Raw genomic sequence first — 23,849 nt, forward strand, 5'->3', positions numbered from 1 at the left:
ACTGCCTGAGGATCCAGCTATACCTCTCTTGGGCATATACCCAAAAGATGCCTCAACATATAAAAGAGACATGTGCTCCACTATGTTCATCGCAGCCTTATTTATAATAGCCAGAAAATGGAAAGAACCCAGATGCCCTTCAACAGAGGAATGGATACAGAAAATGTGGTACATCTACACAATGCAATATTACTCAGCTATCAAAAACAGCGAGTTTATGAAATTCGTAGGCAAATGGTTGGAACTGGAAAATATCATCCTGAGTGAGCTAACCCAATCACAGAAAGACATACATGGTATGCACTCATTGATAAGTGGCTTTTAGCCCAAATGCTTGAATTACCCTAGATCCCTAGAACAAACGAAACTCAAGACGGATGATCAAAATGTGAATGCTTCTTTAAATGAGGAAAAAGAATACCCTTGGCAGGGAAGGGAGAGGCAAAGATTAAAACAGAGACTGAAGGAACACCCATTCAGAGCCTGCCCCACATGTGGCCCATACATATACAGCCACCCAATTAGACAAGATGGATGAAGCAAAGAAGTGCAGACCGACAGGAGCCGGATGTATATCGCTCCTGAGAGACACAGCCAGAATACAGCAAATACAGAGGCGAATGCCAGCAGCAAACCACTGAACTGAGAATAGGTCCCCCGTTGAAGGAATCAGAGAAAGAACTGGAAGAGCTTGAAGGGGCTCGAGACCCCAAAAGTACAACAATGTCAAGCAACCAGAGCTTCCAGGGACTAAGCCACTACCTAAATACTATACATGGACTGACCCTGGACTCTGACCCCATAGGTAGCAATGAATATCCTAGTAAGAGCACCAGTGGAAGGGGAAGCCCTGGGTCCTGCTAAGACTGAACCCCCAGTGAACTAGACTATGGGGGGAGGGCGGCAATGGGGGGAGGGTTGGGAGGGGAACACCCATAAGGAAGGGGAGGGGGGAGGGGGATGTTTGCCCGGAAACCGGAAAAGGGAATAACACTTGAAATGTATATAAGAAATACTCAAGTTAATAAAAAAAAAAAATCCTCAACTTGGAAAAGTCTACATCTATGTGTTAATTCTAAGGGGGTTAGAGTATATATCAAGCATTACATTGTATAACAGCGTCACAAGGAGAGATATAAGAGACCCTGGCCATGAGACTGAGTTCAGTTGCAAATGTAATCAGGATGCTAAAGAATGCCTTGGTAGAACTTGGAGAGAAACTTGGCCTCATTAAAGGATTACGGTCTTAGGCAGGGGTTGGAGGATGACTGGCTCTGGAGCACAAACACATGACTGCATTTTCAGCCAGAGGGAAGTGTGGAGAAAAGCACAGAATGAGAGTAGCGCTCAGTAGTCAGAGACAAGGAAGCTGTCAGTGAGACTGCGGACAGACTGAGTGATGCTGAGCAAACAAATCCTGTGAAGAACTCCACACTGTGTCTGCTGGGCAGCACAGCTGGGTATCATATTATAGGATTTGGATCGAAACACAGTGATTACAGTAACTGGTGAGCATTCAGAGATTGTTGGCTATGGTAGTAATAAGTAGACCATGACTAATTTTTGTAATCTTTTAAGCCAGAGAAGATGAGAACTGTCAGTTAAGTCAATGGTAGTGGGTTTGAAGATGAATGACCAGGTTCCAGATGACATTTGAAGTATCTAAAGTAAAGCAGGTGGTTATGACGTAGGTACAGAGGTTGGGTATATACCTCATGGTAGCATGGAACTCAAAAACCCTCAGTAATCCAATGGTTCCATAGGATATTTGATTGCAGCCTGTTAAACATTGTCTGCCGATAAGTAATAGTAATGATAGATAGCTCAGAGTGTCTCCAGATATGCACTGAGCAGCCTGCAAACCTGTGTGAATGCCCTGTGGTCATCTGCCATATTAGTCAATTTTCTTTTCATTGGCAGAAGCGATTTAAAGGACATGGGATTTATTTTCATTCAAGCACATGTATCCAATAGGCCACATGTGTCTATGGATTCTGTGAGTACAGCCCAACATGAAACCAAAAATACACTTAAAACATGAGATTTTTTTTAAACTGATATATCTGTAACTTGACTACATGGTTCTTTGGTGCAAATTTTGTAGATAACAACATCTTTATCAGAATGTCAAAAGGTTTGAATTACCTGAAAGGTATAATTCATCATGAAGAGAAAGAAAAAGTAAGCAGGATCACTTGGTCCATGGCAACGGACAGAAAGAAGAGTCATAACACTAAAATTAGGGATGCAGTACAAGCCACAAGACCTGCCTTAATGAACTCCATCAGCCTACCAGGATTTATGTCCCAAAGGTTATGTCACCTTAGACAACACCATTAGCCTAAGACCAAATGTTCAAACACATGTGCTTATAGGAAAAATTTCACATTAAAGCCATAACTCTCATTGTCACTGGGGGGGGGGGAGTCCTGGTCCACCAGCAGGGAAAACCAAAAACATCTATCGTAGGACTTGAAAATATATTGTTTGAAATCCTCAAGTTACAAGTTCACTGCCCTGCCATTTACTATGTGCAGTCTGGGCATTTCAAATTAAGATTGTCATTTATTTCTTTGTGTTTTGTTTCATTATTTATCAATACTAGCTGAATATTAAGACTCATTTGTGGCAGATTGTTATTGTCATTGAACATAGATCAGTTCTCCAAATGTAAAGAAGCATTTGAAAGTATTCCCAAGTGACATTTTTATTATCTTCAGAAGTTAACACAGAAGCAAGGATAGAACTTCATGATATTACTAAGATCAATTCAGAGTAAAAATTGCATTAGAGATACTGAACAGTTCAGTGGGCAAGCAACAGAAATGGGCTTGGAGGAGCAAGGATGGCTAAGACGTACTCAAGCTGCCAATGACTTGCCAATGAGCTGGAGGTGTTTCGATGCAGAAGTGGTTCACTGTGGAAAGTGCTTTGAGGGCTGGGGCCTGGAGAAAGGGGCAAAGCCAAGAAAGCTAAAGAGCAAGGGTTTATGGACATATTATATTTGGAGAAATAACGATATTAAACCAAAAGAAAACAGCATAAACCTATATGACCTGAGATACTTTAATGAACACTCTCTATGCCTCAGCTCTTCATTTTAATCACTATTTTATAATTTTTAGGAGGCCACGAGACCAATAACGTGCAAAACACTTTGAACAGATAGAGATACTGATGTTGTCTACCAAGTGTTTCATAACTGTGACCCAAAGGGACTTTGTTCCTTCCAAATCACTTCACTTCTGTCTTATTGATGATCTACACGCTGTGTCAGAGTTTATCACTCTTCCTTTGAGAAAATGACAGACTCCTTTTTATTTACCAGGAATGACAGATAGCGCTGCCTGGCAGAGTGGAACTGTCTGGTTTGCCTTGGACCTCCACTCTAAGAAGCTTGTTTCTAATGAGTGATATTGACCTGGTATCTACCTGGGAACTGTGGAGGTCATACTAAGCTGCTACCCAATCATCCTAGCACCATTTTTCCTAAACCCTTCAAACTAGCACAGGAAAGACCACAGGAGTGAAAATCCCACCTCTACAATGGATGCTGTTTTGGGAGTTCCATCCCAAGGTATCATAGATATTGAGTGACTTAATAAGTCACAGCCATGTTTTTGTAGACTGTGTCTATATTCCTTCCAGAGAGACTGTGGGGTCTTCATAAAGAGGCCTTAAAATGGCCAAGCATTTCTAGCTAAAGGACATAGTATATTACAAATATTTTGAGACTGCACAGAAGTTGTTGCTTGATAGGAATGAGGAAACATGTATTGATATTTCTATGCTCAGACCTATTTTTTTTAACAAGCTAAAAAAAATTACCGGAAAACAGGCAGAACCATTTTCTCCCGAGTATGCCGTACAGGTGGAAAGTACACTATTTTTTCCCAGTGTGTATTTTGGTAAAATATGTGCACTGAAATTTCAGGGCAATTCCTAAAGTAGAAATAACCCCTGATATGGCAGATTTATAAGCTAAGCAATTTTTATTTATTTGCTAATGTGGATTCCCTTAAGAGCTCAAACCTTCTGCTGGTTACTTATGACTTCTCCTTGAAAAGTCTCACCTGTGAGGTCTCAGCACTGTGAAACTGCAGGCTTATCAGGGTTATCAGGGTTGAGCATCAGGCTGAATTCTCATCTGCCAAGGAATTGGGTGGTTTAGAATTGACCAGTGAATCAGCTGCTCCTTTGATAGTTAATAATTCATAATTAAAGTGGCAATACAAATAAATCAACAGGACTATAGGCGTGGTGCCTCTTCTCTCTCTTTTGATTCTGATGACTGGGGTAGGGAAGGGGGAATGGGAAGGAATCTGAAAGCTTTTATCCTGAGGTTTGGAATTCTGTTCAGCCTGTTTTCTGAATCCTCCTCTCAGAGAGGAACTCAGTGCATGTTCTTAACAGCCTCTAAGTCCAGGATGCAGAAATCCCTCATGCATTTAGTCCCCAGGGAAAGAGACAGGGTGATGTTCTAGCTGCAAAACAGCTGGCTTTGTCATCTTCCTGAGCCTGGCTTGGATGAAATGGCACAGTAAGGATGGCTTTAGTATTGGGGGACACATAAGGAGGGGCAGCAGAAGGAAGGTGGCATTTTGAGTGGTTTTCTAAAGATAAGCCAAGCCTGTAAAGGAAAGGGATGAGAAAGAAGGAGAAATAGAAAAGTCTTCCAGGTACCCCAAGACCCTGACACAATCCAAGAGCATGGGCATCTGTATGATGCAATCCAAGGGCATGAAGGTCTGCGGTGTGTGGTGTACTTGACAGTTTCTATAGTTGACGGGCTATAGTCCGACGGCAGAGGCTCCACATACACAGAGGAACTTGATTGCTCTACCTGGGACTGAAAGAGTCAGTAGAGGAACAGACTAATTCCATCATTACCTCGAGAGGTCATGCTGGCTACGTGATGGAAAAAGCTAGATTAGATGGACTTAGACATGCAAAATGACCACCTGCAAAGTTCCAGGAGAGAGTCCATTGTAGATGTCTATTGCGAATTGATTAGAAACCCAAGGAGAAAATGATGATAGAAGTTGATGTGGACTGTATATATTTTCCTATCCTGAGCTTTTAGTGAAGTTGATAATTAAGGCCAGAAGGTTGATGAAAATAATCAGTAAACTAAAGGGTGACATTGTACCCTGAAGTGCCGAAGATCCATGGACATCCTCTACTCCAAGAGATGGAAAGAATCTTGCAATGTTATTATTGCTTGAGCAGTAATCAGCAACAGCGTTTTTGTTGCTGCCATAGCAACCAATACTTCCTGCGTACTTACTTTACTTCAGCCACTCTGCTAAGACAGCACTTAAAATCAGGCAACGAAGCACCTACCAGTTCACAGGTGAGGCACCAGAGTTCAAATGCATGAAAGTAAATTACTGATTAAGATCATACAGTAGGTGAGAAATTGAACTCCAGAACCCTGCCTCTAACTGATGGGATAGCGTAACACGAAAATTAATTCCCCTTCATACCACAGATAAGTCCTGGCTTACTAGGTTCTCTTTGAAATTTTCCAATATTATTTCTCATGCTGTAGAAGTCTGGATCCAAATTTTGATCTGAGGTCTTTCCTAAGCTAGTGTTATTTGCTGTGCAACTATTTCACTCTGCCGGGCAATGGCAGTGATCCATAGCTCCAGATCTACCACATGGTGAAGAAGGGGCACACCAATCCCTCATGTTTCATGGGGTTTCTGAGCGATAATGCTTGGTAGGTTTTGTCCATTCATTGTATTTTAACTTAATGAAATTTAAAATTTACAATTATGTTTATTTGTCATAACTCCAACAAGAACCAAGGGATAGCCATACAATATTAAGATGACAATAGCAATGGAGAATTTTAATGCTTGACTTGTTGGTCTCAATGAGAATACTACTAATAGTCAAGAAATCAATAGAAAGTTTCAGGATGAAGGTGAAATGGTAATAATGAAACAAAGGGGTTAAATGGGATGAAGAAAGGAAAGCAGGTTAGAGGAGCATGGGGAGGGATAATTAATACGAAAGAAATCTTTGAAAATGCTATACAGAGTCCTACTACTCTAGACGTCTTCTAAACTGCATACATGTACATATAGGAAAAGAGTTGAAATGGAGTTAGTCCCATAATGGTGGGACAATGCCGCTCCCAGATACCATATGCTTCCAAATAAAAAGCCAATGATCTGTTATAAGTTACCTCTTTTTGAGTTGTTGTTCACTGGGGTCATAGACTTCTCCTCACATAAAAACACTCCAAGCTATTGCTGTTGTTCTTGGTTATCCTCTAGAACTGCATGTTATAGCCCTATTGCCAAAGATACCACAGACTGGGTCATAGAATATGGAGAAATCAGGCTGCTACTGACCTACCTAAAAGTTTCCTTTCTACTGGCTGACTGTCATAGTACTGGAAGGTTGTGCTTACAATATCAAGGGAACAGAATTCAACACTTATCTAGCTGTGAAACCTGTGAACTACAGTAACCAACCTAATAAGATATGCTCACTGGCACAAAACTTACAGAAGCTACCAACCACTTACTGATTACATTTAAAGTCTACTTCACAAGACCAAACTCATACCTTGTACTGTTTGTTAATTAGAGGGGGGAAGACATGAAAGGCTATGTCATAAGCCCTAGAGAAGACCCTAATACTACTATTCTACTAAAAGGACATAGTAATAAACTGATCCCTAAGTTATTATTTGATATCCATTGATCAGTAGATCTCTCAATACCTATCAGAGAAACTTCTTTTAGCAGAAGATGTTTAACATTCCCCTAAACACAGAGACCCACAACTGACTAATATGCAGAGAATACAAAAGCTATGGAGTACTCAACTCTAAGTGAGATATTTCTATGGTAACCCCATCTCCCAAGGCTCAGAAATCATCACAAAGGAGAGGGTGGAAATATTGTAAGAGCCAAAGGAAGTTAATAGGTAAACTATTTTCCATGCATAACAGGATCCTTGTACATCTTAACTGAAACTAGCCGAGGTTCCCAGCACTAGTTCAGAAGCTATTGACAATTGATAACTCCTAAGAGAAGAGAATATGTTTGCTTCAAGTATGTAGCCCCTAAATGACTCCATGCTCTAGTAGATGATCCTACACCCATCTACAGAGAGCAATAAACAGACTCAGTAGGTTGTTTGTTGTTTGTTTGTTTGTTTTTAAATAGAGAAGAGCAGAAGAGCTCATAAAGTTACAAGGGAAAGGTGGTAGGGAGGAGGGGGAGAAAATAGAGAGGAGTATGGGGTATGTTTGATCAAAACCACATGAGATGTATGTATAAAGTTTTCAAAAAAATTAAGAACAACAATTAGCAAAATTTACATTTGGTCTGAAGGATCCTTGTTTGGCTCAATGGAAACATTCTGGTTGTGATGATTGCCAATTGCTTTGGAAATATCTTTCTTGTTTGTAGGAAATACACATCCAATTACTCACTTTCATTTATGTGACTGGAAACTATGTAAAGAAGAAAAGAGTCTATGGGTAAAGAGGGACTCTCTTAGGTCCTTATGTTTTACCTTTGACTTTGCCTCTAATTAAATAAGTGGTTATTCCCAGATCTTCAGATCTTCTGCCAAGGCCACCACCATATACACACAAGAATGTGTGTTCTCTCAGCAGGGCACAACAATGTGTTTTTCTGTTAGACACATTCTAAAGGATTAAAATGATGTTCATCATACAAACATATAATATGTTATATTTATAGGCTGATAGCTCTTTTTTTAAGCACAAAGAACCATTCTCAGATTTTTTTTGTTCTCTCCTGTGTTTCTTTATAGTTCCTCCCCAGATAATGAACATCTCTTCAGACATTACTGTGAATGAAGGAAGCAGTGTGACCCTGTTATGTCTCGCAATTGGCAGACCAGAACCAACAGTGACATGGCGACACCTGTCAGTCAAGGGTAAAGTATTTTCCATGCAAAGTTTTGAGAGTGTATTATAAAGGCTGGCTTGGTCTTCATGCTAAAGGGAGATCAGCAACCAGAAAATAACATTGTATGTGAGGGCATCAATATATCATCTCAGGACCATACCTGTTGGCTCTGAACACAGAGTTCACCCTGAGGGGGAGAGGGGGAGTAGAGTGGGGTACTGCACTGAGCATGACCTTGCTGGGTGCTCAGTAATTGTTATTAAAACATCAGTTACCACTAACTCTAACTTAGTATGAAGGAAATCTAAAGGACATAGGTCCTTATCTCCTTGGAAATAAAACTTGCTCCAACTTGAACTTTCAAGAATGGGCACAGAGCCATCTGATATATTATACTGTTTCCAGAAACTGTGATTGATTCTTGAGAATATACAAGAAACAAGTGCTCCCTCAGGCATTAGAAAACCCGAACGTGAAACCAGTGACTAGGAAAATACACATATGCCTGTGTGTAATGTAAAACTAATGTACATCTAAGAGAAAGCAAGCAAGTAAATTTTAGTAACCTTGAGAAAAGTCAGAGATCTCCATAATACAAAATTCCCTCTCTGAGAAGGAAAGAAAACACAGCAGACTTCCTTGAGTTTCCCAGGGCTGTCCTAGGTAAGTATAAAAACCTTCATGACTTAAATAGAAATGTATTCCTTCCCACTGCTGAAGGCTGTGTGTCAAAGGTCAAATCATGGCCAGGTTGGCTCCTTTCCTTAGCTGTAATGGAGGATCTAGTTCATTCCTCCCTCCCCTTTTCTCTATCAATCATGGATATGCCTTAGTTTGTAAATGTGTCTCTTAGACCTCTGCCTTCATCCTCAGTAGCATTCTCCATATGTGTGAGTTATGCAAACTTCCCCTTTTTATAAGATTAGCCAAATCCTATAGGGATCATAGTAATTAACCACTTCTTGTTTATTTGTTTGTTTTACCTGATTGCCTTTATAAAGAGCCCAATTTCATCAAAACTTCAAGTTGATTAGAAATACATGAAATCAATTAAAAAAATAGAAATCAGTTTTTAAAACTCTTTGGAAAAAATGTACTGATTTCTGACAAGGTAATAGTAACAACTGTATATGATAATTTCTAACACATGATCATAGCAGCCTACCTAAAAATGATCAAAACTGATGCATGAACAGTAAACAAAGGACATGAAAATCTGTCCCACATCACTGTCATAGAAATAACAATCAAACCAAAATGAGATATCACTGTGGTAGAGCCATGAGATACCACTATGGGAGAGCCATGGGATACTACTATGGGAGAGCCCTGGGTACCTACTATGGGAGAGCATGAGATAACACCATTATGGTAGCACCATGAGATACCACTATGGTAGAACTACCAGAAAGATCAAAACTCAATAGACTGAGAATATCAAGCATTGGTGAGAAAGTTGGCCTCAGAAGTCAAAATAAGTATAACTTTACACTAAAAGTAAATCCTGAGTGTAAATAAGATTCTAACAAAATTTGAAGTATCCAGAATATAAGGAATAATGTTCCGATGCCTTCTCCTAATTCAGGACATCAGTCATATCAGGAACTCCAAAAAAGAGATGCTTTGTTAGTGGGAAGCATTGCCTAAGCTGTTTTCTTCCACACAAAGTAAGAAAATTTTTTCCACCCCTCACTTTTTCTAAAGAAAGATAATGCTAATAAATCTGCTCAACATTTCGTATAAAGACTCCAGATATTGAAACCTCAAATTTTCATATTATAACACCAACAAAAGCATTAAAACACACACCCAGTGGGCATTGCAGAGCTCAGCTTTGATGTAAGTGCAACCAGAGTGCGGGTCCCTAAAGGTAAGAGCCCCGGGTGACTTTTGTCTAACACTAGAGAGAATTTACGCTTTATGTGATCGACAAGAATATGTCTAACCAGGAGACCAATTTCTATGCATTTTGTAAAGTTGGATGTATTTATAAATGCTTTAAATCCAAGAATATACTTATTTGATCCCAACTATATAACTCTAAGCCTGGAAATGTTGTAAAAGGCATTTTGACTTTGTGTAAGTGTTTTGAAGCAATTCTTTCTAATGGTATACTGGTAAGAGTTCCTTCCCCCTTTAAAAAAAATGAGAGAGAGAGAGAGGTTCATTCATCTCCCAACCTTTTATATAGTTTAATAGTTGCAATTCAGTGTCAGAGAAAAAAACCCCAGCAAATTCTAAATTTAAATGTTGCCTGTGCGCCTTTCGTCTCCAGGACTGCGCTCCACTGTGAGCAAGGCTTTGTTTCCAGGCCGTTGGTTCACCAGCTTTCATGGCTACCATTGTCTTTGCTTATCTGCTTGCAATGGCATTTAAACAGTTCAACTCAAGGCATTGTCTCTGAAGTTTTAAAACATCTGGAGAGTTTGCAAGTTTGAAATTTGCATCCGAAGCATGGACCCACTGTCTTCTCTGTTTGAAAAAAAAAAATGTTGATCTCTACTTGAAGTTAGGGAGTTGTTCTGAAGCTTTAGAGAAACAGCCAGTACCTGTGAGCACCAAACGGCATACTGAGGGAAGAACAAAGTGTTGTTTGAGAATGGAGGAGTACAAAATAAAGGTTACAATCCCATTTCTTTTTACTTTCCAATGGTGTTACACATGAGGATTAATTCACTGAACAGCTCTTTTCCCCAAAGACTAATGCAGTTTCTGAAATATATGTCTTAAATTATGGACTTATGTAATTGGCCTAAGTAAACCATTTAGAAAAAATATTTCAATGAAGAGATGATTAAGGACTAAGAATAATATTCATGCTTAGGTTTTAATATGCAAGTCTAATCGAGGGTGTATATTAGTAGTAGAACATGGATGTGGCTAATATGTCCAAGGCTCTGAATTTGAAGCCCAAAGTCATAAAATGGGACTGAGTACATGCAGCCAGTTCTTAGAAATCATGGGAAAAGGTAAAAAATAAGTGAATGTGTACATCAATTATCACATAGAAGACTAACAATGCTAGCATGTAATGTCCAAAACTACAAGAAATCTCTAAAATTGAAAAAAAAGAATGAGAAAAAGATAGAAAAAAAACTAACCAAACAAAAACCATAAACTTCAAAGTAAAGCAATGGGATTATTTCGTAAAAGGATAATCGAACAATGGATGGTTTCAGGCACAGCTGTCCTGGTAAATGTTTGTTTAAAATGGTCTGGAAGTGGGATGGGAGGAGGAGGCCTTGAATAGTATCATCTAGTTCCCTTGATGCAAGTATCCTTCAGACTTCCATATTCCTGGGAATTCCTCTGTAGCAACTGTGGAATTCCCAATCATTTTCTCATGAGAACCGACAACTCTACTTACATAAGTCCGCATTCCAAAAGGAGCTGCGAGGGTTGAGGAATCCACAAGGTGCCAGATGTGGCCCCAAAGACTCACAGCTTCTCTAATTTCAAACCTGAGTAAAGAGCTGAATTCCTCCAGACCCGTTCCCTCTCCTGCATTAAAATTACACCAGGATCCCAAGAGACAGCATTCCAGAAGACAGGATACCAACCGTACTTCCCAGGAGGCTGGACTCTACTGGATCATGTGCTGTGACCACTCCAGGAAAAGCTTTCTGGGGATGTACATTTGGGTTTGCAAAGTAGACATAAACCACCGAGCCTATGACTGCATATCTTGATATATAAAAAGTAACTCTTAATGTTCTAAGTAGAAGATAATGACTTCCTAATAAAAATATATTCATATGGATGTGATAGAGAATAAGACACTTGCCCAATGAGCTTTGCAAATGTAGATCCAATGAAAGGTGATCTGCAGCGCAGGGCTAAGAAAATAATTCATGGGTTTCTCCCTCAAAGATTTGACTTCCACAGAATAGGGTAGTCATGTTCCAAAACAGGCAAGCAAAGTGGCTGGGCAAGCGGCCAGTGTGCTTGCAGCATGCTGTGAACGAGCTGGGTTTCAGGAATTATTTTCTGATTCCTTCCTGCAAAGGAGGAGAAGAGTGATTGGGATCAGCAGAAGCAGGGGGATAGCTCTTCTGTGTGCAAGGGTGATGTGAATACAAAGATACAGGGATGGGAGCAGACGCAGGATAGATAGACTGCTATTCTACAGAGAGCTCAGTTTCTTTCCCTCTTGTGATACCACAGCAATCCACTCTGATGCCTCACACCTGGCCCAGTGTCTAATGACATACTTGGGAAGGCCAGATGTTTGGCGAACATAATAAAGTCTTCTCTTCTGTCTCCCTCCACTGAGATTTTAAGATGACAGCCATTCACCTGTGAGTGAGTCGCTCACACAATCTACTCATACAGGGTAATACCTCAGGGAGGAGTGGATGAATTATTTTTGTAGAATTTTCTAGGTAACTGAAGCTGACTTCTTTATGCATTGACTTGAGTCATTTTAATGGAAGCCCCGTTTTAAAATGCAGAATTCTCTTCTGATTCTTCAGTCAGGTGGATACCAGTTAGCCTCGCCTTGGTAGTATAGCTCTTCACATTTCAGTTGTTTATACCTGGGCACGCGGGGACTACGGTAACTAGGAATATAGCCTTTAAATAATGCAAATCCGTCTGTCTGCTGTCTGTTGTTTCTCTCATTCTCCTTTTGTTTTAGCCCCAATCACAGGTTTAGTTGACAATTCTCCCTGAAGTCAGTGTGCCTACTTTCTAGCTGCCACCTTTCTTCGGATTGTTTGCTTCTAATTTGTCACAATGAAAAAATCTATGTGACCCAATGAATTGATCCTGAGTATAGAACTAGTAGGGGACCCTCTGCTCTCCTGGAGGACATGAGGCAGTCTGATGGTCCTGAGGAACAAGTAGGATTTGGTATTGTTTTAACACATAGCATTGCTAGATACATAGTTTCTGTGGAGGTGAGGTATTCTGATGGTCCTGAGGAACAAGTAGGATTTGGTATTATTTTAACACATGGCATTACTAGATACATGGTTTCTGTGGAGATGAGGTATTCTGATGGTCCTGAGGAACAAGTAGGATTTGGTATTGTTTCAACACATGGCATTGCTAGATTCATGGTTTCTGTGATAGTGGTAGAGCTTGTGCTAGCAAAACCAACATCCATGGTTCTCATTCGTTTGGTGATTTTATCTTCTGTTTTCTCTACTTAATACTGAGCTGGGAAGTATACAGACTTAGGCCTGTTTCACCCATAGTCTTTTATTTGCTGCTTAATAATTCATAGGGAGAAAGTCTTAAACAACTTACCAATTCCTTACCACGCAAAATGTGTGGGGTGGCCATATTTGTAGGTACACATCCCTTTCAGATAGTACATTATCTCATTGGATATATGTAGGCTTCAGTGTTTTGCACTTGAGCTTGAGAGTTTAGCTCTTATCAATGAGAAACATCCCTTTACCCATCCCCCTTATCCCCATTTCTTGCACTGTAGGATGGACCAATGTATCTCAAATTCATCAGATAATGTTTGGGGTGAGATTTAAAAAAAAATGAATGGCAAGTATCCACCACTGTAGACCATGGACTGTGGAATATATATATATGGCATCTTCTTGTTAGGAGTTCACTGTGTTACTAGGAAAATGGAATTTCCTTATATGGTTTTATATTCTTGTTAACAATAGAGTTTAAAAAATGGATTCAGAACAAAGTTCCAGGATCATTTATTAATTTGAAAGAATAATGACAGCCAGGCAAATTGTAAACCATGGCTGCTAGGAAGAGGGAGATGGATAGGAGGAAGAAGAACAAACATACCTTTGGAATAAAGGTCCCTGAGAGAAGGCAGACTCAGTAATAGTCATCAGCAAGCAATCGTGTTCCAAAGGGGAGGTGGAGAGGCTTCAGGGAAATAATGAGAAAGCCTGGAATGTCAGGAAATGCATGCTTTGTCTTTTGGACAGTGTTGGAAAAAGAAAGAGGAAAAAACAAACATTATCCCTTTTGAGCCAGAACTCTGAGAAGTGGGCAGACCTATTAACATTACTGCCTGGCAGAAGGTCTGTAAGCAACGACATCAGTGGTTGTGGGGTGGGGAAGGGTACATGCATTGTCTCAAAAAGGGATAATTACTGCTCCTACCTCCCTAGCATGTTGCTAGGTAAATCACCTTTACAGATGGTGTAGACTTAGGGTCAGATGATTGACAGGCTCAGCTACAGTAATATCTGAGAGAATAGACAATACTATGTAATGTTCTAATCTTTAGGGCAGGCCAGAATGTCATGTCTCCACTTGGGAGAAGTAGAACTCAGGTTAAATTCTTTTGACAAGAAGGACGTATTTTTCCTACACTGAGCCTCAACGAAGCTATTTCAAATCTTAAAGATGGACAAAGCAGGTGTTTCCCATTTGGGTATTTTCAAGAAAACAGAGGGTAGAGTCCAAAGTCAACCAGGATGGAGGGGGTCCAATGACCTCCAAGATTGCTCATCCCTATCTAGCTGTATAACCACTGCATCAGTACCAGTCTTGTATTTAATTTATTTAATGTCCCAGCAGTCCTGAGAGAAAAGTGCTACTAATTTTATTTCCCAGCCCCTTTATTCTTGAGTCATTAATTAAGTCAGTGTTTCTGTTCTCTACCTGTAAACTGGAAATTTATACAGATGCTTTATTATAATAGACAAATTTGGAAAGAAGCCAAATTTCTTCTTTCATTGGGTGGATATCTAAACTAAGGTGTTTTCACACCATGGAATACTGCACAGACAAAGAAAGAAGAAGAAACTCTTATTCGTTCACTTGACAATTTAGAAAGAATGAAAGGATAAAATCTTGGCATGATGTTTAGTAGGAACAGGTCATACACTGTATTATCCCACTCTCATAAAATCCTTAAAACTGAAAAAGTGTAATGACAGAAAAAACAGAGCAGTGACTAACAAGAGTAGGGGCAGACAAAGAAGAGGACAACAGTATGGCACTGCCTTGGTATGGAACCTGTCACATCTTCATTGCCTCAAGAGTTGTATGAATCTAAATGCATAATAAAGTCTTCAAACACATGTAAATAACTATGTAAAACATAAAAAAAACCATGTAAGTTTCCCACCATCATTAAATTATGCACATAGGTCTATGTACATGTAATCAATATTCATATTCAATTAACATAAAATGTCATGATTAAGAAAAGTCAGTGGTAAGTGTATGGAACTAATCTTTACAACTTCTTCTATTTATATCAAAATAAAACTACAAAAATTAGTAAGTAAAATGAAACTAATAGGTTTCCATTAATAATCTACCACTATAAATGCTTATAGACATGTCTGCATTTTATACTTCCACATGTATACGTCCACGTGAGGTTGTCACGGTTCTCCAAATAGGTCAGAGAAGGAATACCCTGACTGTTCCATGGGTATAGAAAGAGACGCAAAGATAAAAAAGCATGGCGTGTGATTCCCAGCTGGCTACACTGTACACCTATGAAAGGAACTTAGTTTCCGGGTTTTGAATCTGGACCTCTTTGTGCTGCACAAAAAATGGTTCCCATGGCTTCAAACTGGAACGGTGCACTTTAAATCAACTTCTGCTTGTTATCAGGGGCACCCACGGGTGCCCACTAACTTTGAGTATCATCTGTACTCTTGCCTTTTTCTCCCTTCCTCCACATCCCTTTCCGCAGCCTAACTGTGTTTCTAACTCCACATCATGTTGTTCTAACAAAAGCACAGTCTCCTAATGAAAGTCAAAGCCGTGCGGTTGTCTGTTGGTGGTCTCTGTTACTCCTCTGCTTCAATTAAAATAACCCCCCTGAGAACTCCCAGCCTTGTTTCTCTTCTAAGCCACCCCACGTCCAAGTCCCAGCCACTGATAGGAATCGCCTATTAGCTGACCTGCTGCATCATCCGTCCTTACCACTGCTCCTTTGTCTTTCTGCAAGGCGGCCGGGATCTTTGTTTCTAATCTGGAGTCATGTTTAGAGCCTAATTAATCCCTGGAGTGTGAGAAAGAGGTGTCTGAGATGAGAAATCAAGGTTATACATATCTTGCTCAGTGGAACAGTTATGGGCAAACAAGCTGTTCCTCTCACATTTTTGCAAAGCAAATTTATGTTCGCTAACTTTGGTTCTTGTTGTAAATGAGAAGTGTATGAAGGTCTAGCAATGTGCTTTTCACCATATGGGTGCCCATATGTTCCCCCCCTTTGCTTGCGTACATTTCGCTTTGGCATGCACATATGCCTGTATTTTTGCAACTTAACAATATTAAAACTAATCCCATTTATGCTCCTTTTGGGTGAGTTGATTGAGTCATAAATTCCTGAGAATCTCCTCCATGGGAGGCTGAAGATCTGGTGCCTGGGTAGCGGGGAGGGCAGAGTAAGCTATTCTGGCAGACAGATGCAGTCAGCCCATGCCACTACCTACCTGCTGTCCCTGACCCAGTTTCCATAGTTCAACACTAACCCTAATGGCCGGGAAGCATGGGCAGATAGCTCCTTGTGGATAACCCACATTCTGCCTCTCTAGTGAGGAGGAATCTGCGCTAAAGAACAGATGGTAATTTCCCAGGCTTCCCTTTCTAAAGTCCCCAGTGAAGTGATTCCTCTTGGAGCGAGCAATCTTGGTGGCTCGAGGTGTATCACTGGATATGTAGTCAGTATTTTTATTTATGTTTCCCACTCTGAGCTGAGAAACTATGCGTGTCAGAAATGGAGCAGCTAGAAATTCAGCTTGCACCGGAGTGATGTTTAGCCTCTTCATCAGGCTCTTTAGAGGATAAATATAAAAATGGATTTTAACATGTACCACACCAAGTGAAACCCTCAACTAATTCCCTGTAAAATTGGAGTTGGCAATGTTGCTGCTGTTTGCTGTCAAGCTTTCTCCGTCTTTATTTCTTATTCATTCATTACCTCACTCATTGGCTTCATTCACGATATCTGCTTTTCCTCACACACACAACAAGCAGGGTATAAGGTGGAAGTGAGTCCCGCCTGAATTAAAAAGCTGACCATCTAGGGAAGAGATTCCCAGTGATCAAGTAACTCAGCACCTACCATGTCAGTGTGTGACAACTGGTGTGAATGGGACACAGGAAAACATGACCCAGTGCAGGGCAGTTTTCCCCCAAGAAGGTAACATTTAGGTGACATTTGAAGATAAATAGAAGTCCATTAGGGAAAAGCTAGTGATATGAACACGTGTTAGCTCCATGGGTAGACACCCTCCAGACAAGAAACACCATGTTCAAGTTGGAAGAGGGAGCTGGATCTGCAAGAAATAATTCTCTCTTAGACAAAACCAGAGAGACAACATAGTGCACAAAGGTACTTAAGGGTTTTGCTTAGTATTTTGAAGACATCCTAAAATCATCATAAACCTCAAGAAAGCTTGGAAATAATGTGATTTTGTATCTAGATTTATCTAGAAACATCTAATTATCATCTACTCATCCTCTGATGGCAATTGACCGTAGCTTTGCCTCTATTCCTCCACCTATAAACCAGAAAGAATTAGTAATAATACTTTTCCTTTACGGAGGCAAGGAGAATGGAATCTGATAGTATCTATTCCAAATACTTTTAGATTGTAATATGAGAATAGAAATTAACATGTATCATGGTAAGTGTAAAAATTGGAATTAGAAAGGCACCCAGTGTCGCCTGCTGTCTGCTGTAAAACCTTCTCTATGCTATTGAAATCAGTCGGACACTGATAAAATTGAGACCAGCTTTACAAGTCCTGTAGATCTAATTGGCCTCGGCAGTGGGTCCACAGTGACTTTTGCTGCTGAACTGAAATTGTGGGCTTCAATAGAAAATAATAAGCAGTCTCGCTCCTCACCAACACACTACAGCTACCCCTGGAGATAATGCGTTTTAATTTACACACTGAGCACCTTCTCTTAGCCAGATGTTGAGGGAATCTCAGTATTATTCCTTTCCTTCTGCCTTCTTCCTTCTAGCTTGAGCATCCCCGAGAATCTTTGAGAAGACCCCTGGCTTTAAATTTGACCACTGGCTTTCTGTGCTATTTATTTTTTTATAACCATTTGTATTTCTTCCTATAAACCTCTCCCTCCCTATGGTCCAGTTTCTAGGACTCACCCTTTCTTGGTTAAGGTGTTTTAAACTGGGTATCTACTATTTATAACCAAATACGAATTTACTATAATTAAATTCTCCCTGCAGTGGGTCAGTGTGTATCAGAGGTGAGGAGAACATAGTTCTTGTTCTAAACATAAAAGGAGAGTGGAAGACGGAGACCAGTAAGCCTCATCTCCCAGTGGAGATGTGGTTAGAACCACATGTGAAAGAGGTAGAGTAGATATAGGCTGAAGTAACTGATTGCTTTTTAAGATCAGTGTCCCTATCATGGTTAAGGAAGGCTTCATTAGAAGTTCCAGGTAGCTTGTTAAGAGGCCTGTATCTACCTCACCGACTCAGTTAGATTTGAACAGGCAGGCAGGCAGGCAGGCACGCGCGCGCGCGCGCACACACACACACACACACACACACACACACACACACACCCCAGCTCTGACACTGAGTTACGGGATATTCAACAGGCATCCTTCCCTACCAACTCAATATAGCTGAGTGCAGCATGCTTTATTAGCATGCTCCGCATGAACAGAGTGCATGGATGACATAGCACTTAGAGGCTTAAACACTAAGAGGGTTTGTCCTCTTCATTCAGTGCTCTGGGCAAACCTCATAAAGAGCGATAGTAAGTCTTGATTAACTGAATTGCTGATAAACTGACATTTCCTAGTGGTGATATACCCCACTTGGACTAGATGCTTCCTTTCTTCCTTCCCTGTGCCTTGGCCACTCGAGATTCAGTAGACTATATGAGCTGGTACATGTGTGATGTTCTTAGTACCAAATATAAGCATAAAACCTTACATTTCAAATGTAGTCAAAGAATTCCTATTGATTAACTTTATGCATATGGTCTAATATTCACCTTATATTATGTCAGGGACAAAGGAAAGGGAGGCACAATGGTGACATGTCTAGGCCAGGTTCTACGTTCAAAGATGGTTGGGATGATAAGGCTTCTGATGTGCAGAGGAAAGGTTGTGGGGCTGCCTTAGCCTCAGTTCTACTGCTGTAAAGAGATGCCATGACCAAGGCAATTCCTATAAAATAAAACATTTAATTGGAGACTGGCTTACAGTTTCAGAAGTTAAGTACATTATCATCATAGCAGGGAGCAAGGCAGCGTGTAGACAGGCACATGAACAGTAGCTGAGAGCTACATTCTGACCCACAGTCAGAGAGACAATGAGATTGGGCCTGATACTATCTTCAACTAGCCAACCCATCCGAATTCTTCTAATCTGACGAAAGGATTCCACTCCTTGGTAACTAAGCATTCAACTAAATGGCCTATAGAGGTCATTCTTAGCCAAAACACCAAGAGGGTGGGTGGGAGCATTTCAGGGTTTATTGACAAGGTTGTAGAAATGGTGTTTTCTCTAAAATGAGTTCTTTCCGTCTTTCCCTATCAACATTCTTGGTTCTGCCTGTCACTGAAAATTCTGTAGCAGATGGTCATCTCATGGAGGCAATATTTATTGCACCTTCATTCAACACTAAAACTTACTCTGATCTAGCTTTCTAGATCAGAACGCTCTATGGTCTAGAAGGTGTTATTCTATTCAGGTCCTTCTGGAAAACGTATTAATTTTTCAAAAAGGAAATAAGAATTGGATGACTTGACGCATTTAGTTCAATATTGGTAAGTTGGGGAAGTGATCTTTGCACCCCATAGAATAGATTTGTCTCTGTGACACCAACATTTTGACCTTCCATATTCTCCGAAGCTCCATTTCTCCCTGTCTTCCCCCTCATAGCACCTGCTATCATGGACTTCCCACAGTGCTAACTGTGTGTTCCCACATTGCTGGAGCTTGAGAAATGACTCTAGAAATGGTAGCAGTGGGGTAAGTTCCTTCCTTCACAGTTTAAAAGCAGTGAGCATGGTTAATTAGCTGCCTCTCTTAGTATGAGATCCAGAGAGGGAAAGGGAAGAAGGGAGGTACTGTTTGGAGCATTTTAATTGGAGTAGGCTCTCCATTCTTATGAATGTTCCAACCTGGGAGAGGCATCCTCCACTGGAGGTAAATGGGATCAGGGGAAACTGATCTCATTAAGCAATACCGGTTGATTGTCACTTTGAATGTGGGCTTCACAGCCAGAGGCTGTGATTGACTCACACACTAACAAGAACTGGGGTTGAGGGAAGAGATGAGGGAGTCAGATCTCTCATCTAACACACAGGCATCGGAACCCCTCCCAAGCCTTTCCCTGCAAGTCCCTGGGGTAGCCTGAGAACAAGACACCTGGGACAGCTCAGTAGTCAGTGCAGGCAGTCTGAGAAGTCTTCTCTGCCTTTTCTTTGTCTAACCACCACCTCTTCCTTTTCTTTTTCTTCATCTCTCTCTCTCTTTTTTTTTATTCCAGAATAACTTATTGTTGAGAGTAAACCCCAGGGAGTGCCAGAAATAGTTTGGATTTAATGATACTCTGGATGATTTTGCTTCCTAAGAAAAGGCTAGGTTAAGTAATGGATGTAACCAGCAGTACCATCCCCCACCTCTCTCTCTTTCACACACACACACACACACACACATACACACACACACACACACTCACACTTTGCTCAGCTCACCTTTGCCCCTCACAGCATAGCAATCATAACTCCTCTCATCCCAGTTCTCCACTGTGCTCTCCGTGCTCCACCGAGCCTGGGCTTATTTGTCCCTACACAATCAGAGCCGGATACAGTAATTACATCTTCGGTGAAAGGGTTTCTCTCCCTTACCAGCAGTAGGTATATTGCTTGTGCTGCTAATGAGGAATGAGCCTTTCCTGCAGAGCATCATGGGGCCACAAGAAGCTCTGGAACTTCACGCAGCAAGACACCTGGAGTTTTATCCTGGGTCACAGTGCACCTCAACTGCTACCTCATTCTTTCTTGTAGCTCACCTTCCTCTTTCTCTTTGCACTAAGAGTGCTTGCTTCCGCTGTCTTTTCAGTTGGATTTCCTATTCAGGCACTTCGCAACAGTTGGAGCAAAGTCAATGTGGCCGTATCACTCCAAATTTGAATTGTAATTTCAAAGTGTCTGATTCTGCATATGATATAAAGTTCCTATAGATAAGGTATCTAGCTGAAATGTTATTCCCAGTACCTGGAAGGACCCACAAATATACCTACTCCATCAAGCCCCATTCCATATCACTGCATCCATTGCTGTGATCATAGGTACTTTCAAAGTTTTCTTCTTTTTCTGTGGTCTTTGTGACCTTACCCCCCCCCATGTACTGACTATATATACATGTCTCTCTAATTAGATAAGGCAAAGGGATATCATCGTTGTCATCGACATACTTTCAAGGCATCAGTGTGCTGCTTTTGACTTCATCTCACCGCATGTTCACAAAGGTCTTCTCTCAAAGGTACAAGAGAGATAAGCAAAGGTGGAAACTGACTAATATTCACATCATAGAGGAAGAGATGGAGGTCTAGACTAGTCCAACTACTTGTAGCTGGATACAACCCTCTCTCAGTTATATATTCATTCACTCATTCATTTTTTTTTATTAACTTGAGTATTTCTTATATACATTTCAAGTGTTATTCCCTTTCCCGGTTTCCGGGCAAACATCCCCCTCCCCCCTCCCCTTCCTTATGGGTGTTCCCCTCCCAACCCTCCCCCCATTGCTGCCCTCCCCCCATAGTCTAGTTCACTGGGGGTTCAGTCTTAGCAGGACCCAGGGCTTCCCCTTCCACTGGTGCTCTTACTAGGATATTCATTGCTACCTATGAGGTCAGAATCCAGGGTCAGTCCATGTATAGTCTTTAGGTAGTGGCTTAGTCCCTGGAAGCTCTGGTTGCTTGACATTGTTGTACTTTTGGGGTCTCAAGCCCCTTCAAGCTCTTCCAGTTCTTTCTCTGATTCAGAAACTAATTAGTGAGTGCCAGCTACTAGCCAGATCTTGGAAGTAGTAAGGCAGGACTTTAATCCTAGCAGCCAAGAGAACATTGTCTCAAAAGAAAATAAAATTACCTGTCATATACTGAACTTGAAACTGGAGTGAAAAGAACCAAATTAATTATTTATCTCTTTCCACAAGAAAGTGACAATGTAGCAAGTTACAAATAATACACGTTCACAGGACAATGGTTGAGGAGTAATACTGGATCTCAGAAATACCTCAGCAGCTCGAGTTTTGAAATGTGGGAAGATCAGGGGTTTTCTTGGATGGTGACTCATAAAAACAGATCATGAGTTTGTCAAAAGAAAAAGAAGAGGTGAAGAAGAGCAGAGGTATCCAAGGCAGTGGATGGAGGTAATTAGATGAAAGGTGTGTGTGTGTGTGTGTGTGTGTGTGTGTGTGTGAGAGAGAGAGAGAGAGAGAGAGAGAGAGAGAGAGAGAGAGAGAGAGAGAGCATGTTGTAATTTGTAACATAAAAAATATTTCACTATCCTGGGAGCATAACGTGTGAAGCTGTTGTAAATCGATGACATTGAGGTTTCTTGTCAAAACCCAATTATCACACAGCCTTATAAGAAAACAGGTTTGATCTCACCAACCAAGCAACCTATTCTGAGTTTTTATCAACATCTTCAATATGATTCCCAAATAATAAATATATTAAATATCTGAATATTATGATCAAATACCAGAATAGGGTGGTTTAATGACGAGTCTTTCTCTGGTCTCCTTACAATCTACTTTTTTTCCTCTTTTCCTTAAACCCTTTAACTCCAGGCTTCCTGGACCTTGATTTTCTCACACTCTGTGCTCTCCAGCTACAGCAGAAAATATCTCTCAGATTTTGAATAAATCAGTTTGTGGTCTCTTGTTCATTCTGCTGCTCTACCCAATTACTCTGCTTAGCGTCAAGCCTAAAAACCAAGAGTACAGTCTTAGGTATACTGTGTCAAATATTAGCATGTATGTCTATGTGGTAGTTGTATTTAAGAAAAAAAAGTTTGAGTAGCAGATATAGAAATTAGCTTTGTGGTACACAATCATGATCCCAGCACTCAGCTGGCTGGGACAGGAGGATCAAGAGTTCAAGACCAGCATTGGTTTCATACATAATAAGACCTTATCTCAAAAAACTAAAAGGAGGAACTATTTGAAGAGTGAGTTGCAAACTGATTCATGTAAGTGTAGTATTCATAATAACAAATAACAAATAATTCGTAATAATAATAAATAACCGCTCTAAGCAGTCACTAACCCGAGTTGATACAGCACATTTCCTTGAATTCAAAGGCTGCCTTGTTTATCATCCCCAAAGACTGTCCTACTCTACCTGAGTAAATATCTTGTCTGGCGACTGTGTATAAGCTTTATGTAGCTACAATGCACATATGCATTTTTAGAAGATGTAAAAAAATTGTATAACCCTAAAATAAATATTATTTCTGAGTTATTTTATTTCCCTTTAGCATTTATTTCTTGTTATGTGAGATCCCTTTGTTGTGGACAAAAGGAATGATATGTAAATGTGTCAATATGGGCTTACAGCCAAGCCATTACATGAACACTTGCCTGTTTCTACTTTTTTGACTACTATGTAGAAAGTTGCTATTAATATGTAAATGCATTTTGGGAACATTAATTTAGACTTTTCTTGAGTAAGATCTGGGGATTGGAATTGGATGGCCAAATTTTACAAGAAACTCCTGGATTATTTTACTAAATGGCTACACCATCTTTCGTGCTTACACATTGTGTAAGCATCGTGTCCTGCCTGTCCACCCCATTGTTATTCTCTTTTACAAATGCCATGTTTTCTAGTAGGCATGTAGGGAGGTATATTTGATTTCACATTGCATTCTCTGAGGGTTATTGATGACTGTGCTGTTCCTTGTTCTGATTAGCCATCTATATGCCTTTTATTATTATAATTCCTTTTATTTTTTTAACAGTCCAGTCATTAGCCCCCACCTAATCTGCCCT

General features: G+C 40.4%; 1 protein-coding gene across 3 annotated transcripts in view; it reads left to right on the top strand.

Moving 5' to 3' along the window:
* Positions 1–23,849, top strand: part of Opcml (opioid binding protein/cell adhesion molecule-like) — a 1,124,064-nt gene that overhangs the window by 996,623 nt on the left and 103,592 nt on the right. For all 3 annotated transcript variants that reach the window (NM_001440069.1, NM_001440070.1, NM_053848.3), the window contains 1 exon segment: positions 7,804–7,929. In NM_001440069.1, the coding sequence (NP_001426998.1) occupies positions 7,804–7,929 (126 nt within the window).

This window comes from Rattus norvegicus, chromosome 8, assembly GCF_021556685.1.
Source record: "Rattus norvegicus strain SHRSP/BbbUtx chromosome 8, alternate assembly SHRSP_T2T, whole genome shotgun sequence".
In the NCBI taxonomy this organism is placed as follows: domain Eukaryota; kingdom Metazoa; phylum Chordata; class Mammalia; order Rodentia; family Muridae; genus Rattus; species Rattus norvegicus.